A 27,472-nucleotide genomic window follows, 5' to 3' on the forward strand; every position below is an offset into this window, starting at 1 on the left:
AAAAAAAAAAAAAAAAAAAAAAAAAAGCATACTTCTCATTTAGCTTTGGTATGATCTGCAATAGGTTTTAACAAGTAGAATATATTCCAACCCTTATATTTTCCACAGCTGTGAATTTTACAATGATGTAATAAGTCATTTTACCAGAGAGGAAATATTACAGACACAGAAAAATAGTTGGAGACCCAGTTTTCTTTTTAATCCTCTGGGGGTAAGCTATGAAACAAGCAGTCAGAAGAGTGAGTACTCAGTGTCATGAGTGGTATGCATACTTTTACAATAATATGGGCACAAAAGAGATTGTCGCCTTTAGTACATGAGGGTCACTAGTATTTATTATTATTACCTTTTTATTGTTATTCTCTTTATCCATGCACCTTTATATTTACTTGCATGAATTTACCACAGGTTCATAGTGGCCTTTGCCATTTTAATGCTTACAGAGCCTAAAACTTCCAAAATGCCTATCTGGCCTGTACATATTTCATTAAAAATAAACTCTATATAATAAATAAATATATAAAATAAATAAAATGTTGCCTTTGGAATTTCTATAAATAAATTTAACTTTTTATTTTTATTTGTTTTTACTAAGAGGTCTTTGCTTTAAACTCAGCGGGGTGAGACCCAGCGAGCGATTAACTGAAAAGTCTCTTGTCTACGTGAGACTGCACCCTCCATGCCTTTGTAAATGCAGCGTACACTTGAGCAGGCCACCAGCCAAAAATCCCGATGAATCAAAGTATGGCAGCTATGCTGATATATGACGAAGTACAACTGATCAAAAATTTAAAAGCGTGTCCATTCCCCAGCATGCATCAGGCCGTTCTCCTCCTCCCTCTGGCTCCCCTCTCTCACTCCCATTCACGCTCTCGCTTCCTCTCGCTCTCACTCACTCTCTCGCGCTCTCCCTCTCGTACTAAATCAAGCGAGTGGGCATAGGCTCTCCTCCAGGAGGACAAACCTTTAAGTGCAGAACAAAATCAGCATGTTCCATCCAAGCCTCCATCATACATTATGCATGCGACAAAGTTTGGCAACAGTGGAGCTGATGTGATGACACAGCTAATCAATAAGAACCCACCGCATGAAACCTTTATAGTGGTTACTTTTTAAGGGCTCAAGTGAAGGAATTGTCTTTGTCAACTTTGGCTTAAAATATCCTTATATAGTTCAGGTACTTTCTCAGGGTCCACTGGTCTAGGTAAAAAATGTGTAAATTTTTGATGCCGTTTAGTCCTAGTCCCTTCTCTTGGAGTCCCATCTTTATTTAACGCAACGTAGTATCGTCTTCCAGTGTCCACGTGTTTATATAGATTTGATGAATATGTGTTATACCAGTTTTCTTCAAACTGCTCTCTGAATACACACTCCTGGGTTAATTTTTCCTATGAAAAGAAAAGAAAAATTGGTAAGGAGTTAGCCATAAAAAAATCTATTTCGTAAAGAATTATGAATTTCACTGCACAAAATCAGAACTTCCTTGTTCAATTTACAGAATTAATCCTGGCAGTGAATAATCCCAGTTTTAACTAAATAAAGCAGGATTGCTGAGTGTTTCATAAAGCAGTCACATGGGTAGCACACAGTGTGTGAAGCAGAAATGATCCTCCAGAAGCACTGTTGTCAAAATCAAGTCAGCACCAATGAAAATGGAAACAGGGATTTTAATTTATGATCATCCCAAGGCAGCTCACAAAATATTACTGGGCTTATATAAGCAATTGCTTGATCATGAGTGCAAGTGCTTGAACAGACATTATGAAAGGTTTGTAGAGTGGTGATATCATTCAAGATCTTAAAATCTCTACATCTTTTTATCACCAGGAGTACTCAGTGCATCTCATTAATTACAAAGGATGCAATTCAATACCCATCATTTGGTTTGTTATCGCAGAACCACAATTCACAAAAGCCTCAAACAGGAGTAGTAACTCTAAGTGCTGAGATGAATTTAGGTGAAGACAGGCTTCCAGACTATGTAAGCATTGTTTTTGTGTTCCATCCTATGGAAGACATCCACTAAAGGCATCAGCCATTCACCATCTCCCTTGTCAGAGAGTCCCACTCCTTCCAGTTCACTTTCTCATTGAGTCAGTGTGTATCACCTACACTCTTTTGCTCTAAATGAATGAGGTTGGCTTAAAAAACAGCTGCTTATAACCTGATTTATTTTGAATAAGTTAGGAAGTGCTTACACAAAAGAAAGAAGACTGGAAAAAAAGTATTAGCCTCTAATATGGGGAAGCTGATGGAAAGTTGGGAAGAATAAACTTGGGAATAGTCTTATCAGCTGGTACAAAATACAGTAATGATAATTTAATATTTTTACAAGAGTTTTCAATCAAATAGCACTCACATCTACCAAATTCAACTTCTACTTGAGGATCACCTCCTCTTGATTACAAAACTTCATACAGCGCCGGATTCTGTAAGCATGTCAACATTTAAAGCACGTGTGCATATGCCTTAGAGAAATTAAAACTTTAAATGACCCTTTCAGATAGATACATAGAGATGGAAAGACAGAGACCAAGGGCCAGGTGCAGCAAAGCCTTTATGGCACGTACACCTACAACCTGAGCACAACCAAGGAGCCATATCTCAAACTCCAGTTCCTTCCAATAAACCACCATCCACAGCTTAACCCAGGAGCTTCACAAACTGTACCACCACTATGTTGCAATTTGGCCTGGGGCTGAAGGAGACTTTGAAGGTCACTTCTGTGTCTCAGGACTCACAAGCTCTTTTCCTACAGCAACATGCTGCAGTCCAGAGGTTTTTCTGCTGTTTCAAGATATACCCAGAAATGCCTTCTCCTTGACAGAGCCAAGATGGCTTAGCATGCACCTTGAGACCAAAGGGTTTGACTGGGAGTGGAGTGGTCCCAGCAATCCATGAGAGGCCCTGGCACCAAAGCACTGTGTCCTCATGGTGACACTTCATCTTGCTGACTGCATGGCAAGCACCTGCTCCCCACGAGGGGTCTGCACCCCACTGGGGCTGGAGACCAGGGTCCTGTTAGGATCCAGGGAGCCCTACATACTTCACAGCAGTCACATAGGAACCAACCCACATGGGAGAGCAACCAGTCAGCACTCCACCTACTACCTGGGGACAAGGGTGCAAATCCAAGATCTTCTTCAATGCCAAAAAGGTTAGGATTTAGAGGGGCTTTTTTCTGTGGGGTTTTTTTCCTGTAGTTAACTTGTGACTAGTCTGTTAGTCTAGAAAGGCAGCAAGCAGTTCCTGACTCCGTTGGGAACCTCATCACTTCTCAGGAAGGAGCAATCCCCTCCAGGGCCAGGCAGGGGGACATTAAACACTTGAAAATTCACTATGGCAGAGGCAATGGCCCTGCATAAATTCAGTTGGCTGTAGCAGAAGAGAAGACCGCAGACCCATTCCTCACAGCATCTCCAACCGTTCCACCACCAGATGTCCCTCCCTGCAGGCTCAGCTGAGCAGAGTGCATAAAAACGTGAGCAGGTCCGCAGAGCTGCTGCATATAATCATTTATGTCATTTTCTGACTATGACACTTTTACTGTGTGAAGTAGAGAGTCTTTGGAGTTCCCCTCCCTAGAGATCTTCCAAAGGTGCCTGGCCATGGCCCTGGGCATCCTGCTCTGGTGTCCCTGCTGGAGCAGGGGTGAAGCAGGTGACCTCCAGAGGTCCCTGCCCACCTCAAGCATCCTGCCATACTGTGAAATAGCTCAAACACAGCAACACCTATGCTGTTTAGAGAAAGAAAAGAAACACCTACCTGTTTACATTAAATCTTTGTATATGAGCCAAATCCTGCAATCAGCCATTGATAATTTCCTCCTATGTAGTCTGACAGCTAGAAATTGCAGCAGCAATGTGTACCACCAGACATCTGCAGCAGCTAAATGTTAGGCACATTGCAGTAGCCCCTTGTACAGCCTCTAAGTACTATAAAAAATATTCAGCTTCTACAAAGATCATTTTTAAGCACAGCTCTCATTAGTGTTTTATTTTGCATGATGTTCAAAATCACTTTCTTTGCTTTAATGCAAAAGCAGATGCTAAGAGATACTATATGCTGAATCTGTCAGACCATTGGGGAAAGAGAAACTAATGCAAATTGTTTTCCTGCTCTCAGAAGGCAATAGAATCACATGACAAGCACTGCAGAAGCGCTCCTTACTAAAAATAGCAACAATTTAGGAGGATATTTCAGTCCTGTCTTGAATTCATTAATTATTCACTTCATCTGCATCTTTTTTAGCATCATCATAAATTTCTATCTTCGTGTGAGCAGTACTTTCCCGTGCCCTGAAGGAGAAATTTTAAAATAGCCTCTCTTTATCTGGCAGGTTTGATTGATTATGACAGTGCTGTGGTGCGCTGAGCTGGCAGACCTTGGATAAGGTCTGCATGCTGGGTGAACTCAATGGATTTCAGGCTTACAAACTGAATCTTCATTTTACAAGTTCAGCCTGCTTTTACTTTTCATTCTCTCACAACACAGCTAGTTCTCTCCTACCTTTTATGTGATTCTGAGAAATCCATACAAGAACTGTAGGGAAATATTTCAATAAAAACCTCACAGAGCAATCAGGATGCAGGGTCAGATCTGTAATTATACTAATAACCACACATTCAGAAAAGTTAAATAATCACACTTTCAGTGAAGTTCAATATTTTCATTAGAAATTCTTTAAACGGTTCTCTAGAAATTCTGTTTGTAACAAAAGACCACTGAAGCAAATCATGGTGCCCAAAGAAGCTGCGGATGCCCCATCTGTGGAGGTGCTCATGGCCAGCTGGGATGGAGCTCTGGGCAGCCTCAGCTTATGGGTGGCAGCCCTTCCCATAGCAGGGAATGGGGCTGAGTGGGCTTTAAGGACGTAAGGCAGTCTATAATTCTATTAAACGAATGTCACTGACTTTGAATTATAAATACATACGAGGAATGTGAGGAATAAAATCCCAGTATATCCTTCTTTCCTTCTTTCATACTCTGGAAGATCCTTACAAGAATGGTTCATCTGGTACCAAGACAGGCAAGAACTGATAGTCACCAGCACATTCACCTGTATTGCACTACTTAACACTAGTTCACACTCACGCTTTGAGCATGTGTTTTATCCTGCCAGGATGAAGATAATGCAGGGGTGAGGCCAGTCCATCCTGCCAACACACATCTTGTTGCCTCACCAGGTTGGGATGGGAAACATGCTGGAAGCCACCACTGCCAGCACAGGGAGGCAATCATGTCTGCTGATTGCAGGTGGCTGCATTTTATACAATGACAGAACCATTTGAGCTCAAAGGAACCCTTAAGGCCACCTACTCCAACCCTTGCAATGAATAGGGACACCTACAGCTTGATCAGGTGCTCAGAGCCTGGTCCAGCCTGACCTTGAGTGTATCCTCTCAAGGAGGGATAGGGCATCCACCACTTCTCAGGGCAGTGCCAGTGCCTCACTACTCATCATAAAAAACTTTTTTTCCTTATATCCACTTACAGTCTCCCTTCTTTTAGATTGAACTCATTTTCTCCAGTCCTATCACAATAGACTCTGCAAAGAGTCTGTCCCCTTCTTTCTTACAGCCCCTTTAGATACTGGAAAGCTGTTCTTGTGTCTCCCCAGAGCCTTCTCTTCTCCAGGGTGAACAGCCCCAGCTCTCAGCCTGTCTTCATAGGCTACACGTTCCATTCCTTGGATCATTTTTCTGGTCCTCCTCTGGACATGCTCTTACAGTCCTTTCGCTTCTGGCTGTGACCTTTACAAAGCCCCTAAATACAGCTGAAAATATTTTGACCTTAGATTCAGAACTTCTAGAATCAACTGATTTCTCTGTTATTTTCCAGTGTCAATATTTTATTGCACTACACCTGATGTCACCTGACATCTCTGTCGAAGGCTGACACAAATACCAAACATACCCAGCAGAAGCAGTAGTGGAAAGCAACCTGCTTTCCTGCAGAAGGGGAGGCTGCCTGCCTTGAGCAAATCGTTCAATTCAGGGACCAAATAAGGAGGTGACCTCAAAATTATATAAATCATGTGTTTCACCGCATAGCACATGTTTTCAATGAAGTCTGTTCATATAGTATTCAACTATGAATTGATCAATCTCCAGTTTACTACATTCCCACTTTCTACCTGTGTTTTTAAGCTTTTATTTAACTCAAATAGTTCAAGTAATTCAAGTGTTCAAAGATGCACCTATCACAAAAGCAAATAAACCAGTGGATTTAATTCAGAAGCCTGACAACATCTGGTTAGCAGCTAAATATGGAGCAAAACAATTATACTGTTCTATTTCCAGGTAGACCCATTAACAGTGAGACTGTAAATTAGTGTAGCAGACAGTTACAGCAACCACAAGGAAAGTTTTGGCAACTTATTTAAAACAGATATCCCTGTGAAGCAGCTAGCTGGAAATAAGTGGAAATAGGAAAAATCCTGCCCAGAGGATGGTTTCATAATTTAAAGAATGGTTAGACATTAGTGTTGCTTCACAAATGAAAGCACAGGACAGGGTCCTGTATAACTCTCATCAATATTCTTTTTTTGTTGTTTTTTTTTTTTTTAATGAACTGCAGAGCACAAATTTATTTTGTAATATGACAAAAGGAAATAGCTCAAAAGGACAAAAGGAATGGCTCCTCTGATCACCAGACCTATTACCACAGCAAACAGGTTTCATGTTTAGCAAATGACTCCATACCACATACAGTTCTGCCTTAGGTAAACTACTACACTGAATCAATACAGGAACTTTACAAGAAAATATCTATCCAGGAGTCCAAACAACCATTAAAAAGAAGCGTATAGGATGCAGTCAGCACTTCCTACGTATCTGCTGTGTGTTACCATTGTGTTAATCCATGCTGTGTTAATAAAATTATGTTTAAATAGATTGTCTTCTAAATAAGTTCACACAAATCCCTTTCATGCCTGTATAACATTAATAAAAACGGCCTATGTGGTGAAGAGAAGCAAGCAAAAAATTCCCTGTCCTCCTCTGAAGTGGTTTTCTTTGCTCCTCTGCCTACAAACACATGCATGTTACATATGGTTGGCCCTTCCCATGCCATAAGGCAAACACCCTCTAGAGCACACTATCTTCAGCTAATAATTAACACTCATCCAGAGTGGTCATAAATAAAGGCGCAGTTTAGCATGCTATGTTGGGAAGTCTCTGGCTGCATGGACAACATCTAGCCACAAACAGAAGCCAAATCTCAGAGTCCAGGCAGTGCCACTTTCCTCCTAAGTTAGCGGAGAGCAGTGTGAGGCAAGCACTGCATACTGAATGCCTGATCCAGTGAGTGTCAGAGTTATCCCAAACCATTTCATTCAGCAGTGTTTTTCAGAACACCATTTAATAATCTCATAGAATATTAAAAGAGAGAATGAAAACAGGCCTGTCAAAAGGACTAGTTGTCTTTTTTAGCATGTTTGCACCACTGCTTCTCCATGAGCACTACACAGAGATGGCAGGAAACCCTGCATGGCCAAAAGACAGACCTAGCAAATACCTATGCCTCCATGCTGCCATTCTGATGCATTGCATATTCCACAGCAAAAGACAAGGGAAGTGAGGCAAGTGCCATGGCAAAACCACCATTGGGCAATCGCATTTTCCCTACCTGAGGTCACCTGATACTCTGGCATGAATGGAGTGTTCATCAGCTTCTCCTCCCAAACTTTTAATTCATTTCATACAGGCCTTTATTATACATACACCCTCACTTAAACATAATAAATAAATAAATATTGTTTTTTAAAGTGTTTGAATGTATTGTACCGTGCGAAGCAGTTACGAGAGCGCCTGAAGATGAACGCTTTCACACAAAAAGTTAGTAAGAGCTGGCACAGCCCGCTCTCCTTGGGAGCCTTACCATAAAAAACAGCTACACTGGCACAGGAACAGCGCTATCTCCATGTCCTGATGAAGGCAGCAGAAAACCAGCATTTCGTGAGCAAAGCCAGCAGGCTTCAGCATCAACAATGAAATACCAAGGGGACCATCGTGGTCTCTCTGTTGGGCTCCATTGCTCCTTTTTTCCTATTCCCATGTCCTCCGCACCACCCGGACCTCCCCTGGCAGGAGCAGATGGGGATCCAGCATTACGTTATCCCAGCACGCCAGGGTTGTTTACAGAGCTCTCCAACACGAGAGATGCCAATTAGGCCCCCACCCATTTCTGCCACTGCCAAATCTGCAGCTCGTGGTTTTAGTGATATCTGCTCCTTGGAGGTTTCAAGTTTGCAGCAGCTGTCACGCTTCATGCATGCAATCCCCAAACACAAAGCCATTACAGGAGGACCGCCCCTTGGTACTAGAGCTTACGTCTGCCAGCATAGGCTGCCTACCAGCAGCCATCTTCTGTCCCTCAGGGTTTGCTCTAACCCTGCCCAACCAAGCAAGCAGGAGGAAGGCCCACTGCCACCTCAGCACCTGGGCTCTGCTCACACTTCATAGAATCACAGAATCACAGAATGGCTTAGGTTCAAGGCAACCTTAGGGATCATCTAGTTCCAATCTCCTTTGTGTTCAGGGTTGTTCCCCACCAGCTGAGACTGGCCAGTGCCCCATCCTGCCTGGCCTTGAGCACCTCCAGGATGGGGCACCCACAGCTCTCTATGCAGCCTGTGCCAGTGCCTCATTGCCCCCTGAGTAAAAAATTTCGTCATCACATCTAATCTAAATCTCACCTCTTTTTGTTTAAAGCCATTCCCCCTTGTCCTATCACTATCAGACCGTGTAAAAAGTTGGTTTTCCTCCTGCTTGTAAACACCCTTCACGTTCTGGAAGGCCTCAATGCTGTCTCCCCAGAGCCTTCTCTGCTCCAAGCTGAACAAGCCCAATTCCTTCAGCCTTTTTTCACAGGAGAGATGCTCCAGCTTTCTGATCATCCTCATGCCCTCTCCTGGACTCACTCCAGCAGCTTCACATTCTTGCTGAACTGGGGATCCCAGACCTGGATGCAGTACTTCAGACAGGATCTCACAAAGACAGAACAGAGGAGAACAATTCCCTCCTTCTCCCTGCTGGCCACCAATCTTTTGATGCAGCACAGGATACAGTTGGTCTTCTGGGTTGCAAGCGCACACTGCTGGCTCATGTGAAGCTTTTCATCCACCAGGGCCCCCAAGTCCTTCTCCACAGGGATGCTCTCAGTGAGTTCTCACAGTCTGTACTCATATCTGGGATGGCTTCAACTAAAGTGCAATATCTTCAGTTGGAGGCCAAGCTGACATTCCAGGGAGAGACTATTGAGGGCCTTGCACAGTGCCACAGTACCATTCCCCTGAGAGCTAGGAGCTCCCTCCTCCATGCTGGCAACAACAATAATAGCATGGGGAAGAAGTAAACTTTTCAAAACCACGTGAACAAGCAGGTGTGTTCCCCTCTGTCCCTGCCAGCAGGACCAGACCCATACCATGCCACTACCATTCACACTTCTGACCTCTATTTTATTTTTGGTTTCCCTGGCATAATCAAGAGCTGTAGTCATCAGTGTTATCTAAGCATCTAATTCATCACGCTTGGCTGAATCCTTCCAAGAATCAGAAAACAAGGTGGTATGCAATCTGATACAGGGCCTGAGCCAATTTTTAAAGAAGACAGCAGAAAAGTTACCATCAGTTTAAATGGAACTTGAATCAGGCTTGTGATGATAAAAAGGCAGCAAATATTTTGAGACATTAAAAGAGCCATTTCAGGCATGCTCAGATTTACTGAAAGCTGTAACCTGACCCACACTAGCTTCCCGCTCCACAAATTCTCTTCTGTCAAAAGACAACATGTATATCAACCCAGATCTGCTCTCCTGCAGCTATACACATACTCTTCAGGCTGTACAACTGAAATGCTAGTCGAGCTTTTCACTGAGTAGAGATTATAAATAAATTGTGTTTTGTTTAAATACAGCTAAGATTGAGCACAGCATCAAAGGGTTTCATCGGTGTTTTTTATTTTGCTTTGCAGTTCTTTAAGTACAGAACATCAGATTAAAGGAGATAGCCCTCCTTGAGCAGAAAGCACATGACTTCTGCAGGATCAGCTAAACTCACATTCTAAAGACCTTATAGCACGAGGGATGGTAGTACTTGATCTACATGAGTGTTTACACTCAGCAGGTACCCCCCAGACTTGAGTTACCCATAATCAGAGAAGCACTTGATTCCTCCACAGTGTCACCATAAAAGCTGCAGAACACTCAAGACTCTTCATAAAACACATTGCTATGGAGATCAAATAATTACAATAGATATGCAGTGACAAAAATTCATCCAATTCAAGTACTTTATGTTTTACTCTTTCATCAAGATTATTTGGCCAAGGACTGACAACAAAAGCCTGACTCCAGATAGCTTTATGTAAAGCCAATAACAACATCTGCTAGGTGCTAGCTCAGAGGACAGGAACATCAGTGACTACAGTGTCATTCTGGAAAGGGATTGATCTGGATGTACTTTAAGTATCATCAAGCAAAGCATCCCAGGCTAAGGCATTTTGGAAAGATCCAGTCTTTCTCACTAAAATGCCGAGCAGCATCCTGGAAAACAGCAAATTTGCTAGACAGACTTTAAAACCTGTAGTGCTCCAGGATCTGCTGCTCCGAGATCTTCACCAAAAAAAAAAAAAAAAAATTCCCAAAGATTTCCACATATCTTTGGTGCTGCTGTGCCCTCACCTAGATTGCCAGTGACACAGCTGACCCATCAAATTCTTAAGCAGGTCAGGTAGCTCTGCTCTTCTGCTGTCCCCCTGATCCTCACACTAGCACAATACTGGAACCTGTCTTTTAATGGGTCAGACTTGAGCCATGCAATTAATTTTGGCTTTGATGAAAGAAGTTCAATCTGACTGGAAAAAAAGAAAAGAAAAAAAAAAAAAGAAACAAAAAAAAACCTAGTTATATAGTAGCAATTTCAACAGAAGGGGTGAGTGAAGAGGTCAGAGATCAGGCAGTTGGACTACCAGGAACAAAAAGTACGTGGATCTTCCAAAGAACTTCTAAAATGCAAAAAAAAAAATCACGAGGGTTCTTTTTTCCAACTTTACACATTTGTATATTCTAAAGTGACCCAAAGGATTTTCCTCAAATCTTCCCAACTAAGTTTCCTGTACTGAGTTCAGATTATGCATTAGTTGCTTTCCTAATGAAGGCACCAGCAGGCCAAATATCTGCCTAGGTATTCAAAAGCAATAAATGTTTATATGCTAAAAGACTATCTTTATATTGCAGACTCTTACAGGAAGAAACTCTGTCTAGATTTAGGTTTTTTAAATAATGAATACAGTAGTGCTCTTATCTTGATCAGGGTCTGCTGACACAACCGTAAAATTAATAGGTGGTTTACAGGAGCAGGTCCAATCCTGCTTCCATTAAAGTCGGTGTCATATCAACCGTAATAGAATCAAGTCAAAATTTCTCCTGAGTCACAACTGCAGTGCCTCCATAATTGTGTTGAAGCCAAAGAATGAAGCTGAGCAGATGAGAGCTGCCCGGCCTGGGCCAGGCTCAGGAGCTTGCAGCATCTGCAGCAGAAGCCAATTTATTTCCCAGCAGTGGTCATGGAGCACAAATTTAAAATCTCAGCTTCAGATCAAAAGTAACAGCAGAAACCTGACATTACAAAAGGAATGAAAAAGAAGCCAAAGGGCCTCAGAAAAGGGAAAAAATGGATTTGCACTGCAACAAGCTTTGTTTCTTAAGCTTTCTGAATGCAACACAAATGAACTGCATTATTGAACATCACCAGATCAGCCCAAGCACATTCAGACTGCAAAGCCAATCTCAACCTAGACAAAATCCCTAATGAAGTCCCCGTGGGGCAGACTTTTTCTGCACTGCCTTTGAAAATGATGAATGGTGAAGTGGAAAAGAGAGCCACATTCACATCCCACTGGCTCCTGAGTCAGAAACAGAGCACATCAGATCTTTATCTGATGCAGCGAATAATCCCCAAGCATGTCTCGGTGTGTCACTGCTGATGATGCTCTTTTAGTGTGTCATTTCAACACGCTATTCTCAGATCAACTCAGTATGCAGAAGCTTTTCACACTCCTGTACTGCTAACAAGGCTGACTGCAAAAACATTCAGGGCAACAGAAACTGGGGAGCTGTACAACCACAGAGAAGCAAATCAGAAGAAATTCATGCTGAACAAGCCCAGCATTTTCTGGATGAGTAGGATCTAGTTTTACAGTACAGTTCTGCCTCTACAAGAATGGCTGGTACCACCAGGCCAGTACCCAAGGTTCAAGATCTTGCTTTATCAGAGCTTAGCTAAATTCATAGACACTGTCCAATAAATTCTATTTATCGATATATAAGCACACAGAAGATATTCTAAAACTCTCCTGTTCCAGGAATGTAGCCATAATCCATATTCAGCACAGAATCATAGAGATCGAGACAAGGAGATCACTGAGAGTTTCTCTTATAAAACTAACATCTGACCTAGCAAGCACCTGCAGTAAGTCCTCTGAGGAAAATCAAAGACCTAAGGAAAAGTGCAGTACCTATCCCACAGGGCACTGTTAGCAGCCTGTGGTGACAGGTGTTAGCATCTGTGAAAGTCTGATCTGAAAAACAGGCTGAAATCTTAGTTTAACAAGAACCACAGTAGCTGCAGTTTCACACACAGAATTCCCAGACTCCCTGGGTTAAGTGGATTCACCTATCAGTTTTTCCTACCCCTATTTCAAAAGACCTTTCTCCCTGCAGAATCCTTCATGCCTTGCTACCATCCTGCTGGCTGGCTTGCATTCACTCCCAATGCTGGTTCATCCAAAAGTCACATACAATAGTACAGTTTTCAGAAAGGCTGCCCATGCAAAAGCAGAGAAGGGCTTTCTGCAAAGGTACGGGAGATGAGATTGTGAGCAAATCTAGCCAAGTAACTCAAGTTTCAGGGCTCTTCTGGAAACTACACCTTCAGTGAAGAAACTGTCCATGGTAATAGATCTATTGCCTACCATTTAGTGTATGGAGGAAGCGGTTTCAGCTTCATCTCCCAATTCGCCGCAGAAGTTCTTCAGGCTAACTCAAAATCTCACTTCCTTCTGACCCAAAATTTCCTAGTTATCCAACCTCAGTTTCCTTATGATCCATTAAAACTTATTTTCTTGTCCTTTATTTCAAGGACTTTTTTTCTCTTCTTGGCACTAAACATCAGTGTATTTACAGAGACCAGCAGTGTATCATCTCAGTTTTAATTCTGCAGGCTAAATAAATCAAGATCTTTAAACTCTGCCATTTATTAGCTTTTTCATCCTCTGATCATCCCATTCTGCACATATGCCAGTTTCAATTCATCTTCTTTATCACAAAAGACCAGAACTGTACTTTGCCTTTGGACCAGATCTGACCAGCAGCACTGACAGCTCTCCCTGGGCCCAAGCCTACGAATTCACATTTTTTGCACTGTAGGTCAGAATCCCTTACATGAGGCAGACTCGTGTGCTAAAAACACTGCCCAACTTTGCAACATCTGCAAATTTCAATAACACACAACTACTTTTTTATTTTATGACAAGATGTTTAATGTCCCTAATAAAAGCAGAGCGTAAAACCAGCCCAAGGACCAACTCATAAAAACTCCAGCAATATCTTCACTGCCTATGAAGATATTACCTCTAATACCTCTCAACACTCCTCATTGCCGTCTTCTTCTCAGTTTTTTCATCATCTATCATACAAGTTTTCCACTAACTCCCATTTTAAATACTTCTTCTGCTGGGCCATAACCTAACACAACCCTGCAGTTTAGAATCATAGAATGGTTTGAATTGGAAGATACTGTTAAAGACCATTTGGTCCAATTCCCTTGCAATGAACAAGAACATCTACCACTTGATCAGGTTGCTCAGAGCAACCCTATTTCTCACTTCTAAAAGGAGGAATTCCCACATAAAGTAAAACAAGCAAGATTTCCTGACACTATCTATCCAATTTTAGTAACCTCACCTCACAGGCCCTCCTCTCTTCTTCCATGCAACAACATCCTGCCATACCATGAGCACAACCCAGGTCAGACCAAGAGCTCTGCAGCTTCCCGAGTCCTGTCCCGAAACACAAGCCATGCAGCAAGAGGTTCACTGACACGTGAAGCAGCTAAGCACCTGCATGCATTGTCCCCGACTGAAACAACCTCTCCCTCAGTCGGGTTTGTTCCCCTCTTTGCACATCATAAGGCCACACAGTGAACTTAATGGGGATCCACCATTACTGAACATAGCCCGTCGGCATGGCCAGGCTGACTTCCAGCTTCCCTGCTTCAATTTGCCATGCAGCAGCAGAAAGGCTCGTGCCACAGCGTTCAGGGAAAATGGCCTCTTCTCTGCCCACACTTTGTCAGCTCATGAAGTGAATCAAATGACAACCCAAGGTGCCTATCAGGCACTCACTAGCCCAGACAGCGTGTTGTGCAGCCACGGGCAGATTAGCCTGCATCTGTACAGTTTATATTGTATAACATATACTACAAATTATACATTTATTATTTATTACATTCATATTATACAGAGAGTTTGTAAAGATCATAGAATCATAGAATGGCCTGGGTTGAAAAGGAATACAATGATCGTCTAGTTTCAACCCCCTGCTTTGTGCATGGTCACCATCCACCAGACCAGGCTGCCCAGAGCCACATCCAGCCTGGCCTTGAATGCCTCCAGGGATGGGGCATCCACAGCCTCCTTGGGCAACCTGTTCCAGTGCGTCACCACTCTCTGTATGAAAAACTTCCTCCTGATATCTAACCTAAACCTCCCCTGTCTTAAATTTCTGTACACTTTCCATTTCTATAGCTTCAAATTTTTTTGCCTATCCTTTTTTGCACCTGACTCAGCTTCACTGCAGGAATTGCTGTTCCGTCCCTGTGCTTCTCTCTATGACCCTTTTGCTTTTGCTTTTCTGCAATCTGTCCTTCTTCGCAGACCTTCTGCCAAGCAATCACAGCCTGTTAGACCTCAGATCTCTCCCTGCACTTAATCCTTACTGGGATATTGTTCTCCAGAATTTCTAACAAGTTTTGAGTTTCCTTCACATCCAGGCCCATTTGTCATAAAATCATAGAATCATAGAATCATTTGAGCTGAAAGGGATCTTTAAAGGTCCAACCCCCATGCACTGAACAGGGACACCTACAGCTCCATCAGGCTGCTCAGAGCCCCATCCAGCCTGACCATGGCAGTGCCTCACCACCCTAAGCATAAAAAATATTTTCCTTATGCCCCTCCTGGCCTCGCTTCTTTCGATGCAGCCCTTGATATGTTTGGCTTTCTGTGCTGACCTTAGAATCATAGAAGGTTTAGGGTGGATGGCACCTCAGAGAATACACAGTTCTAACCCCCCTGCCACGGGCAGGGTTGCCACACACCATATCAGGCTGCCCAGGATCCCACCCAACCAGACCCTGAATGCCTCCAAAGATGGGATATCCATAACCTCTCTGTGCAGCCTGTGCTAGCACCTCAATGCTCTCTCAGTAAAAAATTTCTTCACAATGCCCACCCAGAACCTCCCCTCTTTTAGTTTAAAGCCATTCCCCCTTGTCCTATCACTGTCAGACCATATAAAAAGTCAGTCTCCCTCCAGCTTGTAAGCTCACTTCAAGTACTGGAAGGCCACAATGAGGTCTTCCCAGAACCTTCTTTTCTCCAGGCTGAACAAGCTCAACTCCCTCAACTTTTCTTCACAGGAGAGGTGCTCCAGTCCTCTGACCATCCTCATGCCCTCCCCTGGATCCACTCCAACAGCTCCACATCCTTGCTCTGCTAGGGGTCCCAGACCTGGTGAAGTACTCCAGGTGGGGTCTCACAGGGGCAGAGCAGAGGGGAACAATGCCCTCCCTCTCTCTGCTGGCCAAACTCTTTTGGTGCAGCCCAAAATACCATTGGCCTTCTGAAATACAAGAGTACACTGCTGGCTCATATCCAGCTTTTTATTCACCAAGACTTCAAGTCTTCCTCCATAGGGCTGCTCTCAATGAGTTCTTCTCGTAGTCTGTACTTGTATCTGGGATTGCCTCAACCAAAGTACAACACACATTGCACTGGGCCTTGCTGAACCTCATTAGATTTTCCTGTGGCTACTTTTTGAGTATGTCTTTGCCCCTCTGAACAGCATCCCTCCCTTCTATTGTGTTAACTTGCACCACTCAGCTTGGTGTCATCAGGAAGCTTGCTGAAGGTACACTCGATCCCAGTGTCACACCAGTCCCAACATGGACCCCTGGGGGAAAACACACATGATCAGCCTCCTCCTGGACACAGAGCTGGTGACAAAAACCCTCTGGATATGACCATCCAACCAATTATTTATCCACCTAATAGCCCAGCTTTCAAATCTACCTTTCTACAATTTAGAGACAAGGATGTGGTGGAGGACTATCTCAAAGGCCTTGCACAAGTCCAGACAAACAATATCAGTTGCCTTTCCTTTGTCCACAAATTCCATCACTCCATCACAGAAGAGCACCATATTGGTGAAGCATAATCTGCCCTTGGTGAAGCTATGCTGGCTGTCTCAGATCACCACATTGTCTCACATGTGCCTTAACATGATCTTCCCAGGCACAGACATGAAGCTCAGCTGACATGTAGCTCCCCAGATCTTTCTCCTTTTCTTGAATATCAGAGTTATGTTTCCCTATTTCCAGTTATACGTCCATTTCACCTGACACAGTCACAATTTTTCAGATATGATGGAGAGCAGTTTGTCACAACAACCAGTTCCTTCAAAACCCTGAGATGCAAGTTATCTGGTCATACAGACTTGTACACATTCAGTCTCATGAGGTGGTCTCAGACTTGCTTCGATCTAACACTGGGAGACATTTTGCTCCCCCAACCCCTCCTTAGATATGCAGGGACAGGAGAGGCATGAGAAGCCTGACTGGACATGAAAACAAAGGCAAATAATTCATTAAGTACCTCAGCCTTCTCCATGTCTGAGGGCGTCAGCTCTCCCTTCTCATTTATCAGAGGGGGTACACTCTCCTTTGCTTCTGTGTTCTGCCCGATACATCTAAAGAATCCCTTCTTGTTGTTTTTCACATCTCTTGCCAAGTTCAATTGCACTTTGGCATTCCTGACTCCAACCCTCTACATTCAAACAGCATTCCTATATTCTTCCCAGGCCACCCATCCCTGCTTCCATTGCTGACACTTTTTTTCCCTCAGCCTGGCCAGCAGGTCCTTGCTCAGCCATGCTGATTTCCTGTCTCCTCTCCCTGGTTTCTTATTCTGAGGGATGGAGAGCTCTTGTGCTCTCAGAAAGGCATCCTTAAAGTGCTGCCAGCTCTGTTCTATTCCTTTGTCCCTAAGGACAGTTTCCCAGGGGAGCTCATCCAACAATTCCCTGAACAGTCCAAAGTTCACTCTTCTGAAGTTCAAGGTCCGGTCTCTTATCTTTGTCAGGCTCACATTCCTTCAGATCACGAACTTGATAGGACATGATCACTGCAGCCCAGGCTGTCTCCAATATTAACCTCTTTCACGATTTCTTTCACATTAGTAAGCACCAGGTCCAGCAACACTTCACCTCCAGGAGGTCATTGTAAAAGGACTCCAGGAGTCTCTTGGACCGCTTGCAGCCTAGAATACTTATCATAAGATGCAGCAGATTGAGGGCCTCCACTAGCACCTTATATTTCTAACTTAGCTATGCTGTCCCACGCTTAGTTGTGGGCAGGCTCAGTATCACCCCCTACACCCTTCACAGTATCATAGATCGTTTAAAGCCCTGTCATTGAGCTGTGGCAGCTCTTGGGCTAGAACTCTTTCCGCTCCTATGACCCAGGTGGATCCCATAAGCAGCCATCAGTCCAGGTGCTGAGTAAATCAGCCCATGGTTGAAAAAGCCAAAATTCCTGCAGTGGCACCAGCCTCTTAGCCATGTATTTATCAGGTAGGTTTTCCTTGTCCTCTCAGTATCCCTCGCTGCCACTGAAGAGACAAACACCACCTGTACCCCCGCTCTGTCCACTAACTGCCCAGTCCCCTGAAGTCCCTTTTGATAGCTCTCAGGCTTCTCTCAGCGACATTATCACTGCCAGTTTGAACTATCAGTAAGGGATAATAATCAGATCTGATATTCTGATAATAAGGGATAATAATAATCTGATACAGTCAGCTTTCTGGCCTAAGAGTACCTTTATGAAGTTTTTAAGAACCTTTATGACCCCTTCAAATCTCAAAGCCTGCGCTTTCAAACCACTTGCAAGCCTGCTTCTTGCAACTGTCAGGAAAGCATGAGTCACTGCTGCTAACCAGCACTACTGGGTAGTTCATCATGGGGTGCCACATCCTCCTGCACAATTTGCTTGAGTTGAAAGCCAGAGCACTCTGCTCCCCACAGCTCCACTGTTGCAGGGGCTACCCTCTGCCTCCCGCATCTCACCATTCAGCAAAAGGCACTTGATCTTACACACAAGCAAAAGAGGGTTTCAGGCACTATCAGAGCCACTGTCCCTGCTGGGCTTTGACCACTCTCAGCCTGGAAGTCTTCACCTTCATCGCTCTGCCCTGTTCCCAGGCTCACTCCAGGCAGAGGTGCCTGCTTGCACACTGAGGGACAGATAACCTGAGTTATAAAAAGAATAAATAAATGAATTGGAAGCCTATGGAACCCTTCAGATGAGAGGTGTTCAAGATTAACAGGAAAGTGTCAACAACTCTGCAGGCTAATTTTATTATCTGTCCTATTCTTGGATACCTGCACCGACCATGCACTCGGTTCCAGCACTGTTCCCAACATGCATCTGCACTGCTTTTTTTCTTCACGTTGTTTTTGTGCACCTTGCCCTGTCATTGGAAAGCTGAGCAATTCCCTTCCCTTATTTGCCTGGGAACATAAAAAGTATTTCTAGAGTGCAGCAACACCTACACCAACTCATTTCCAGTGAACTACAAAAATGCTTCCCTTTTTACACAAAAGCTTCTGTTTGCCTCTCTCTGTACTGCAGTCCTCCCCACACTGTGAGACCCAAACAATCACACAATGCCTGCAGGTGCAGCTGCTGGGACAATAAAGAGGCGTATCGTCACCTCCCTGCACACTTACTGGGAAAATATGTTTCCTCAAGGACAGCACTCTCTCTCCCTTCTTCTACTGTTTCCCTAGGAATTATAGAAGCAAAAGACAGGTCCAGTGTCCCAAAAACATTGGGACAAACAACATTCCAGTTAATGTTTCAAAGGATAGCAATGTGTTATATATAAGCAGTCCTAAGTCTCACTGTGCCGTGTGTACCTGTAAGTCTGAATTGCAGAGGAATTGCAGAGCTCACTCCCCAGCTCCAAATCTTCTTGGCTCTGTCCGAGCTGTTCCATGGGCACCTGAAGTCCTTCTCTACTCTTCCTCTACTTCCACATGCTCCCAGCCCTCTTCCCTTCCCCAGCAAGCCCACTAGCTTCCTTCTGCCTTCCTCTTCTTCTCAGCATAGCAGCCTCTGTAGCTGCTCCACATCTTCCCATTATCATTTTTCCTCCCAGTCAGCCAAGCTGCCCTGCCTCTTGCCACATGCCAATGACACAAAGGGCAATGGGGACACCAGTTTCTGAGGAGGAGTGGGGCAGCTCTGTGACTGTGGGAAACAAATAGGGCAGGGACACCAGCAGGGAGATGGAGCACAGCTTTCTATGGGAGGAGAGCCCAGGACACAGGGCATCTAGGCTGAAGGTGTCAAAAGAAGGACAACAAAACTGGTGAAGGGTCTGGAACTCAAGTCTTATGGGGAGTGGCTGAGGGAACTAAGGTTGTTCAGTCTGGAGGAGGCTTCAGGGAGATCTTATTGCTCTCTAAAACTGCCTGAAAGGAGGTTGTGGCTATGTACAGTTGGCTTTTTCTCCCACATAACAGTGATAGGACAAGAGGGAATGGCTTCGGGTTGTACCAGGGAGGATTCAGGTTGGATATTAGGAGAAGTTTCTACTGAAAAGGTGTGGTGAGGCATTGGAATGGGCTTCCCAGAGAGGTGGTGGAGTCACCATCCCTAGAGGTGCTCAAGAAACATGGAGATGTGGCAGTGAGGGATATGGTTAATGGGCATGGTGGGGATGGGCTGACAGTTGGACTAGGTGATTTTCATGGATATCTTTTCCAGCCTTACTGCTGCTATAATTCCACGTCCCATGCTCCTGTCACGTTCAAGAAAGCACAAGTACTGCCTGAGACGCCAGCCCAGGATAGGAACCCCATGTGCTACATGAGTGCCAACTATGGATACTCACAAGGCAGAGGTGTGGGACAGTGTGAGCTTGGGGACAGCCCACAAAGGCATGAGGGTCATGGGACTCAGCATGAAGATCTTCACTGCATAGCACCAAGGAGCACAGCTACAAAACACTTGTTGACACTCTTGCAGAGGTGTTAGAAAGTCTCAGCTGGCACTCCAGGAGGGAAAAGGAGTTCACGTCTCATCTTAACACCCTTTGGATCCTATCTGGAGTTTTGATTTTTCCTCCTCCCCAGTGACAAGCACAGGAGCTGCTGTGAAATGATGAGTCATAGCTGCAGGCTGCAAGGGGAAGGCAAGGTAAAAGGAGAGCAGGAAAAGAGCCAGACAGACAGAGCAAGAAAGGCTGCTGTCACCACTTAGCTCCAAGTCTGTGCTACACAGGCACCTCTGGCTTCCTTGCTGAGCCACACACATATACTACCTGCAGCTTTGCCTAGCTAAATCCACGGGGCGAGAAGGAACATGGGAACAGCCATCCTGTGATACGCGGTCCTAAGAACAGCATGACAGTCACAGAGCTTTTTGAACCAGAAGATGTGAACTAACCCCTGTAAAGGTGACAAGTTGGGAAGTGCGTTTGTTGAGCAGCTAATTTAGATTTAGGAGGAAAGCAGCACTTTCAGAAGGCCAAGAGGAGCACGTCTAGATCAAGATATGCTAAAACTGCCTCTCCTGTTCAACAAATTGGCAGCAATTTCCCATCCTGGCTGATCTGCCTCACCGTATGTCCCATCCCTAGCGGCACCACAAATACACTGGGAGAAATCCTCCTGTGCCAAATGTTTTACACGCACATGTAGAAGGACATGTGTCTTTCAGGGAGCTGATTTGATTGCATCTCATATACTTTTCATACAGAAATCTGAATATGGATCTGATGCTGCCAGAGACATGGGGCACCTCATCCAACAGCACCAAGTATGGCAGAAACACACCTGGATAGATCTTCAACACTGATGTAGAGCAGGACAGGGATTTCACCGGTTGCTGCTCAGTTATGAGTGGGAAGCAGTTTTTCCAACTTACAGAGCATGTCCACAGTTTCACAACCATACTTGCTCCATGACAAAGGCAATACTGTTGTTCATGGCCTTCTGTCAAAGACTCACGACAAAGAGCCAGCTCCCAGCAGTGTGGAGACCTTGCTGGTGCTGCAGCACCGTACAGGTTCCCTGCTTTATCCAAGTGATAACTTGAAACCCCAGCCAGTCATACAGCAGACACTAATTTCAATTAAACTGATCTCCTCTATCCTTGCCTGGATTGTAACTTGTTTCTGGTTCAAACTGTGGCATTTATTCCCACCAGAGAACTTCACTTTCAATTAATCATCCTTTTTTTTTTCACCAAAACCAAAAGCAAAATGCTGTCACTTAAAAATGCTCAGCCATTTCTACATGAAAACATGCTCTGAGGACTGCTTATCTCAGAGTTTCTACCAGAGCTGACAGTTGCTGAAATATAGGCACTAGGATTGCTAGTGTTGACAAGGCTTTAAAGCATCATCACACTGAGTAGCCATTAGAGGTTATATTTCAATGGAAGTAATGTAATTCAATTACCATCACTCTTCAGCATGTGCCATCTCTGGAGGCTGACAATAAGCCATATCATCCATCAGATTTTAACCTGAACTTTGCATTCTGGCCCTATAGATTGCCACTTCTCCATTATGAATGGCTTCATATTTTTAGCCTCATTTATTAGGGAAAAGAGGTTATCTAATTACACTGTCCATCCGTCTGCCTGCCTGCCAGCCCTCCTCAACTTTTCAACCAGTTTCAATCAAGAGGCAAAGGTCATCAAGAAAATTAAGTCCCTATCAGTTTTGCAACTAATCAGAGGCAGAGTAAAGTAAGGAAATCATTCGAACATCCCACCTGGGAGCTCCATGCAAACCAACAATCCAGCAAGTGTGGACATCTAACACCACCTCTCTATGTGCAAGGCACATAAAAGCCTGGGGAAATTGTGTTACTGCAGGGAGAGAAGGTAAGAGAGGTCCATGCCTGGGAATGAGACACAAATCCTTAGGAAAGTGGGGCTTTTTGAGCACTGCTCTTCATGGAACAACTGTTTTATCAATGCAGTAGTCATTGACAAAGAATTTCTTATGCATATTAGCAAAAAAAAAAAAAAAATCGCTCACAAAAGACAAATTACACAGAAAAAAACAATGTAACATTGGCTTTCCAAGTCTATGCGTTTAATCTCTACCAATGCCAGCCACATCCACAATTCTTTTTCTGAATATTTGAAACATAGAATAACTTTACTGTTTCACTGACAATGTGCATCCTTTTAAATGATTCCTCCTACTGATGATTTTCAACCTTACTGATTCACAGTACTATTGCTCTTCTGCCTCTGTACTGCCATAGAAGTACTCCTGACTTGGCTACTTCTTTATGCCATGGATCAGCTGCACAATTACTCTGATTTATGAAAACTTATTTACTTTTCACAGGCAATTTGTGTGCATCTGTCATTGCATCTAATACTTTTCTCTCTTCCCCTCCATCCTTGCAACCTTTTCCTCCTCCTCCTCCTTCATACTGCCATTTATTCTAAATCTCTTTCCTTTTTCTATTCCCACTCGCTAGTTCCTGTCATCTCTGTATCTCCCCTTTTCCTCCTTCTCCACATGTTCTCCATCCCTTGACCCTCATTTGCCACCTCTTCTTTTGCTTCCCACATACACTTTCACACTGTACACCTTCTGGCTTCTTCTCCTAACTTGCTCTTTGCTCAGAAGATGGACCATAGATGGCCCATCCCTGGAGACACTCTAGCTAAGGCTGAACTGGCTCTGGACAACCTGATTGAGCTGAAGTTGCACCTGTTCATTGCAGGGGAGTTGGAATACATGGCCTTTAAAGTTCCTCAAATGATTCTATGATTCTGTGGTTGATTCTAAAGTTGACTGTGACTCTAAGATAGTCACCTTCCATCCCTCACACACAGTAATACAAGAAAGAAACTAAGAGTCAAACTGGACACCTTGTTACAACACTTCTAGTCTTGTTTCCTCTCACTACTCTATAGATCTATTGGGAAGCTGAACTCTCACTCCTGCTCTCATCTGCCCATCGTCATCTTCTCACATCCCTCCCACTCTCACAATTGTCCCACTTTTCCCAGTCACCATTTCCAGTTATTTCCCAATTATTTCCCTGTAATTCAAGGGACTTCATTCACACCTAAGACTATATTGTCAATTCAGCTCTTTATGAATGTCTTTCCCTGCAATGTTCATGCCCTGCCTCTGGTTGACCACTGGCATCTTTCCCTCTGTGCCTCTGAAGAGCCCCAGTGCACAGAGCCTCCCTTCACTTCGAACATTTGCTTTCCCTCCAAACCTCTTCCTCCAGTACAGCAGTTTCTCTAATTCTTGCCACTGTTGGAAGCTGGCATTTGTCTGCTAGAAGTGGTTGCCTTCTATTGTCTGAAAAGTTACCTACTCCACGTCAGACACCCACTGCCCACAGTGTACCCCACTGGGAGCCCCAGTGCACAGCAGATGTCCAAAGGAAGGGACATACAGCACACAAACACAGCTGGGTAGCCATTCTACTCCCACAGCAGAAGCACCAAGCCTTACTCCTGCCTCAAGCCCATCACCAGCTCCTGCTGAGAGCCCACAGAAAACACCAGCTGAACTTTCAGGACATGACCATCCAGTCTTTTGCCTTCTTTTACAATTTATAACTCTTATCTACTCCTCATTTTCTCATCCACATATGCCACCCTTTACCTCCCCCTCGACTCGCTTTTGTCAATTCCTAGCAAGTTCTCTGCCCACACACAAAACACAGTGACTTTGTCTTTTTTCAGTCTCTACAGAAAGGACACTTTTGCAAACCCTGCAGTACATACATCCTTCAGCCCTCAGTGGCCAGCAGTCTCCACTCTTCACACCCATATTGCCATCAGCCCACATCATCACTCTTTCTGTCACCATTTTCTCTCCCTTCCATGATATTTGTTTCTTATTAGACATTAAGACTTCTCAAGCAGAAGCAGTACTCGCAAGCAGTACTCGCACAGCAACGAGGCCTTGCAGGAGCAACCAGGTATTCTTACCACAGAACAGAAGGATTAGAACCTCCCAGGACAAGTAGGGACTTACCGAGCCGTAGAGTTCCCCTTTCTCATTCATTCCAAGGTAGAGTCCGCTGTCTACTCCTCGGATGCTGACCAGGCCCACTGCTATACTGATGAACTCCAGTATACCTAGAACATACAGGAAAAAGCACACAATGTACACGTTGTACATTCTGGAAGGTTTTTTCCCAGATGTGACTGATCCCTCAGTGACAATCAGCTGGTGCCAAGGGTTGCTTTCCCTTTTCAGTGTTGATTGGACAAAGATGAGGAACAAATGAATGCACCTTAAATACGATGCTCGAATGGTGAAGTCCTTTAATTTCTGCTCAAAGGATGCATTGCAGACAACATTAATGTGTCAAATTAAACGATTATCCTTATGCTTTCCTGTCATTTCTGAACACAAAACTGAAGCTCATCCCTAATGTAGACTTGCCAGCATTGTGCTTTGTGCAACGCATAAAGCATTCAATGAAAAAAACTGAGTTTTGGGACAGACAGAATTACCTTTATTAAAGCACCTATGAAATCTGTCTTGCCTAGTAAACTTTAAAGAAAAAAAAGAAAAAGAAAAAAAAAACAAAACAACATTTGAGTCAGCATTGTGAGATGAAAATAACTTTATACATGGAGCCAGAACTCTACTTCCAGGCATCAATGAATCAGGAATACGTGGAAAGGTTTACTCACAGTGTCATCTTCAGAGGCTTGAGAAATGAGATCTGTAGCACAGTCCAGAGGCTCACGCTATTCCTCTAGATACTAGGTATTCTCACTGGTATGGTATTTTTTTACTCATCTCAGACTTGAAAATCGAAATACTCTAAACCCAAGGGATAGTGTATGAACAGTTACATCCTCTTGTACAGGCAGCAGGGAGCTCACACAGATGTTTGCGCCCCGCAGACAGGGCATTCTGCAGACAAGCTCTCCCTCCTGCAGATCTCCCAGGTTCATCATCCGTGTGCCCAGTACTGAGAGAATCAACTCAGGCACCGCCTCCTCTGCGTCTGAGCTCTGGTTTTCTGGCAGCCTTTCCATCTCAGTGAGGATGCTACCAGCCAGACCTCACCCACAGCCAGAACTGTGTGGAATCAAAGGGGATCATTCCCTATTCCAGACTGTTCATGAAGACCACAGAGTGACCCAGCCCCATTCAGAATCACCACGCAGTCGCACCAAGCTGCTTTCCAAGCCACAAAGTAAAAGCCCAGCGCAGCATTTCCAATGGAGTTTGTGAATTCTCATGTCTAAGCCCATCACATAACTATTTTAAAAGCTCGTTGGGAATTATATTTGCATGAAACAATAAAGTAACAGCATAGTATGTGTTGAGCCTCACGTGGCCAATAAAAAAGCACTTTCATGGATTTTTGGAACAATTAATTTGGCATCTCCCACAAAATAGTTGTGCACTAATCAATAGCAGGCATGAATCACATAAATTTAACAAAGCACGAGCTGAAGCCAACAGGGAGAATTTACAGCCAAGCTAATGTAAAGATGAAATGTATTCCCTGCAAGGGACTATTGATCATTGCCTTATATATTATTCAGCACTACAAATGCCACAGTCTATTGTTTTGATAACCCTGCTTTAAGGGTTCATCTTAAATTATGCTCTACATATGCACAAATCTTAAAACACTGGGAGGAAATATTTAGTAATTACAGAATTTTTTGAAGCCATAAAAAGTGGCCCCGTGCTGTTTATCTGGTGTGCACAGTATCACCGATACAATCGATCCATTGAAACAATCCAAACATCCCCGCTCTCTCTGGCAGTGCAATACTGCCAGACTTCTTACTAAAGCTTTTTCCGTAAAGCTTTTACCAAATGCCACTTTTACCAATCACATTACTCGATACGTATTACCAAGAACTTGAACTGAAGTTAGATGCTATGTGAAGCATTATCCCATGCTGTAAGTCAGTGAGTCTGGCACCTTTCACGTTAATACGAATATAGACTTCAATTGCTGTCCTCATTGCAAATATTTGGGCACATGCTGCTTAGTGTGTCAAAGGAACAAAAAGCACTGTCACATCCCATTGCAAATACCAAGAGAATTTAAGGTACTTGGCAAAGAGCATCCACATATTTGGGATCAGAATAGAGATTTCCTCATTTAAAACAGTCAGAAGACTCTTAGCAGCATTATTCTATCTTGGGCCAATCGTGAAGTCATAAGCAAGTTGAAGTGTTGCATGGTTTGGCCCAAACTTCCACATCTTTTTACACTTTATCATTTCTGTAACATACACACAGTGCACACACCTGAACCAGATATTAAAATAGACATCCCTCAAAATGGGGCTGGGCCAAAGGAAAATCAGGACAGCTCCAAACTTTATAAGCTACGGCCCTATTAATAGCTGACAGTGGGGAAGAGAAGAAAAGGAGAGAGGAAACGCATCTCAGTACATGGAGTCCTGAGCGTCCTCTTGTCAGACAACAGACATTTACTATAGTGAAACCACTCCAAGGGAAGGACCCACAAAGAGCTTGGGAAGAATGCTTGGAGAGATGATTTCTTGCAGCCCTCCATGCACCTCCTTCACTACAGCCCAGCTCAGGCATGGAACAGCACACCACGCACTTGGGGCCAGTCCCACCGCCATCCCATCGCAGGTCCTCCACAGAAGGTGACACTGTGAGTTCCACAGGACACGCTTCCTCCAGCTCTAAGCAACGAGCATCTTAGCAACTTCCTTGGTTCATTCTGCCCTTTGGACATTTTGGTCGTTTTCTATATATAGATTCTTTTCCTGTTGTCGGATCAAAGCAGCGCAGCTTCAACTGCGCATTCTAAACACAGCTACGGGAGGAGGCCGGAGGGGATCTGCGGGCAGTACGTGGGGTGCTGCAGTGCAGTTGGCATCTGCGGAGGGGGGAACCGAGAGGATGAAGGGAGCAGACCTGGGGCTTTCCCCCCACCCCCAGCTCTCAGCAGCCCCGGTTCCCAGTGACGGAGCTCTCAGCTCGGACGCACCCGCGTGTCCCAGCTGTCACCGCTCCTCCCACTCCCCCGCCCTGTTCCAATTAAGGGACCGAAGCGCAGACAGCCCCGGCCTCCCCCCCCCCCTACCCCGCCCCCCCACGAGTCAGCGGGGCCCTGCTTC

General features: G+C 44.3%; 1 protein-coding gene across 1 annotated transcript; it reads right to left on the bottom strand.

Annotated features, from left to right (window-relative positions):
• Positions 1-27,368, bottom strand: FGF9 (fibroblast growth factor 9). The gene is made up of 2 exons (XM_042839330.1): positions 24,372-27,368; positions 1-1,388 (listed from the first exon to the last, which is right to left on the bottom strand). Exons 1-2 carry the CDS (start codon positions 24,516-24,518, stop codon positions 1,143-1,145), a joined length of 393 nt encoding a protein of 130 aa, XP_042695264.1. The 5' UTR covers positions 24,519-27,368; the 3' UTR covers positions 1-1,142.
• Between the last annotated feature and the right edge of the window lie 104 nt (positions 27,369-27,472).

The sequence above is a fragment of the Centrocercus urophasianus genome, unplaced genomic scaffold (genome assembly GCF_019232065.1).
Source record: "Centrocercus urophasianus isolate 14NV4802_14NV808 unplaced genomic scaffold, USGS_Curo_1.0 seq_9, whole genome shotgun sequence".
In the NCBI taxonomy this organism is placed as follows: Eukaryota; Metazoa; Chordata; class Aves; order Galliformes; family Phasianidae; genus Centrocercus; species Centrocercus urophasianus.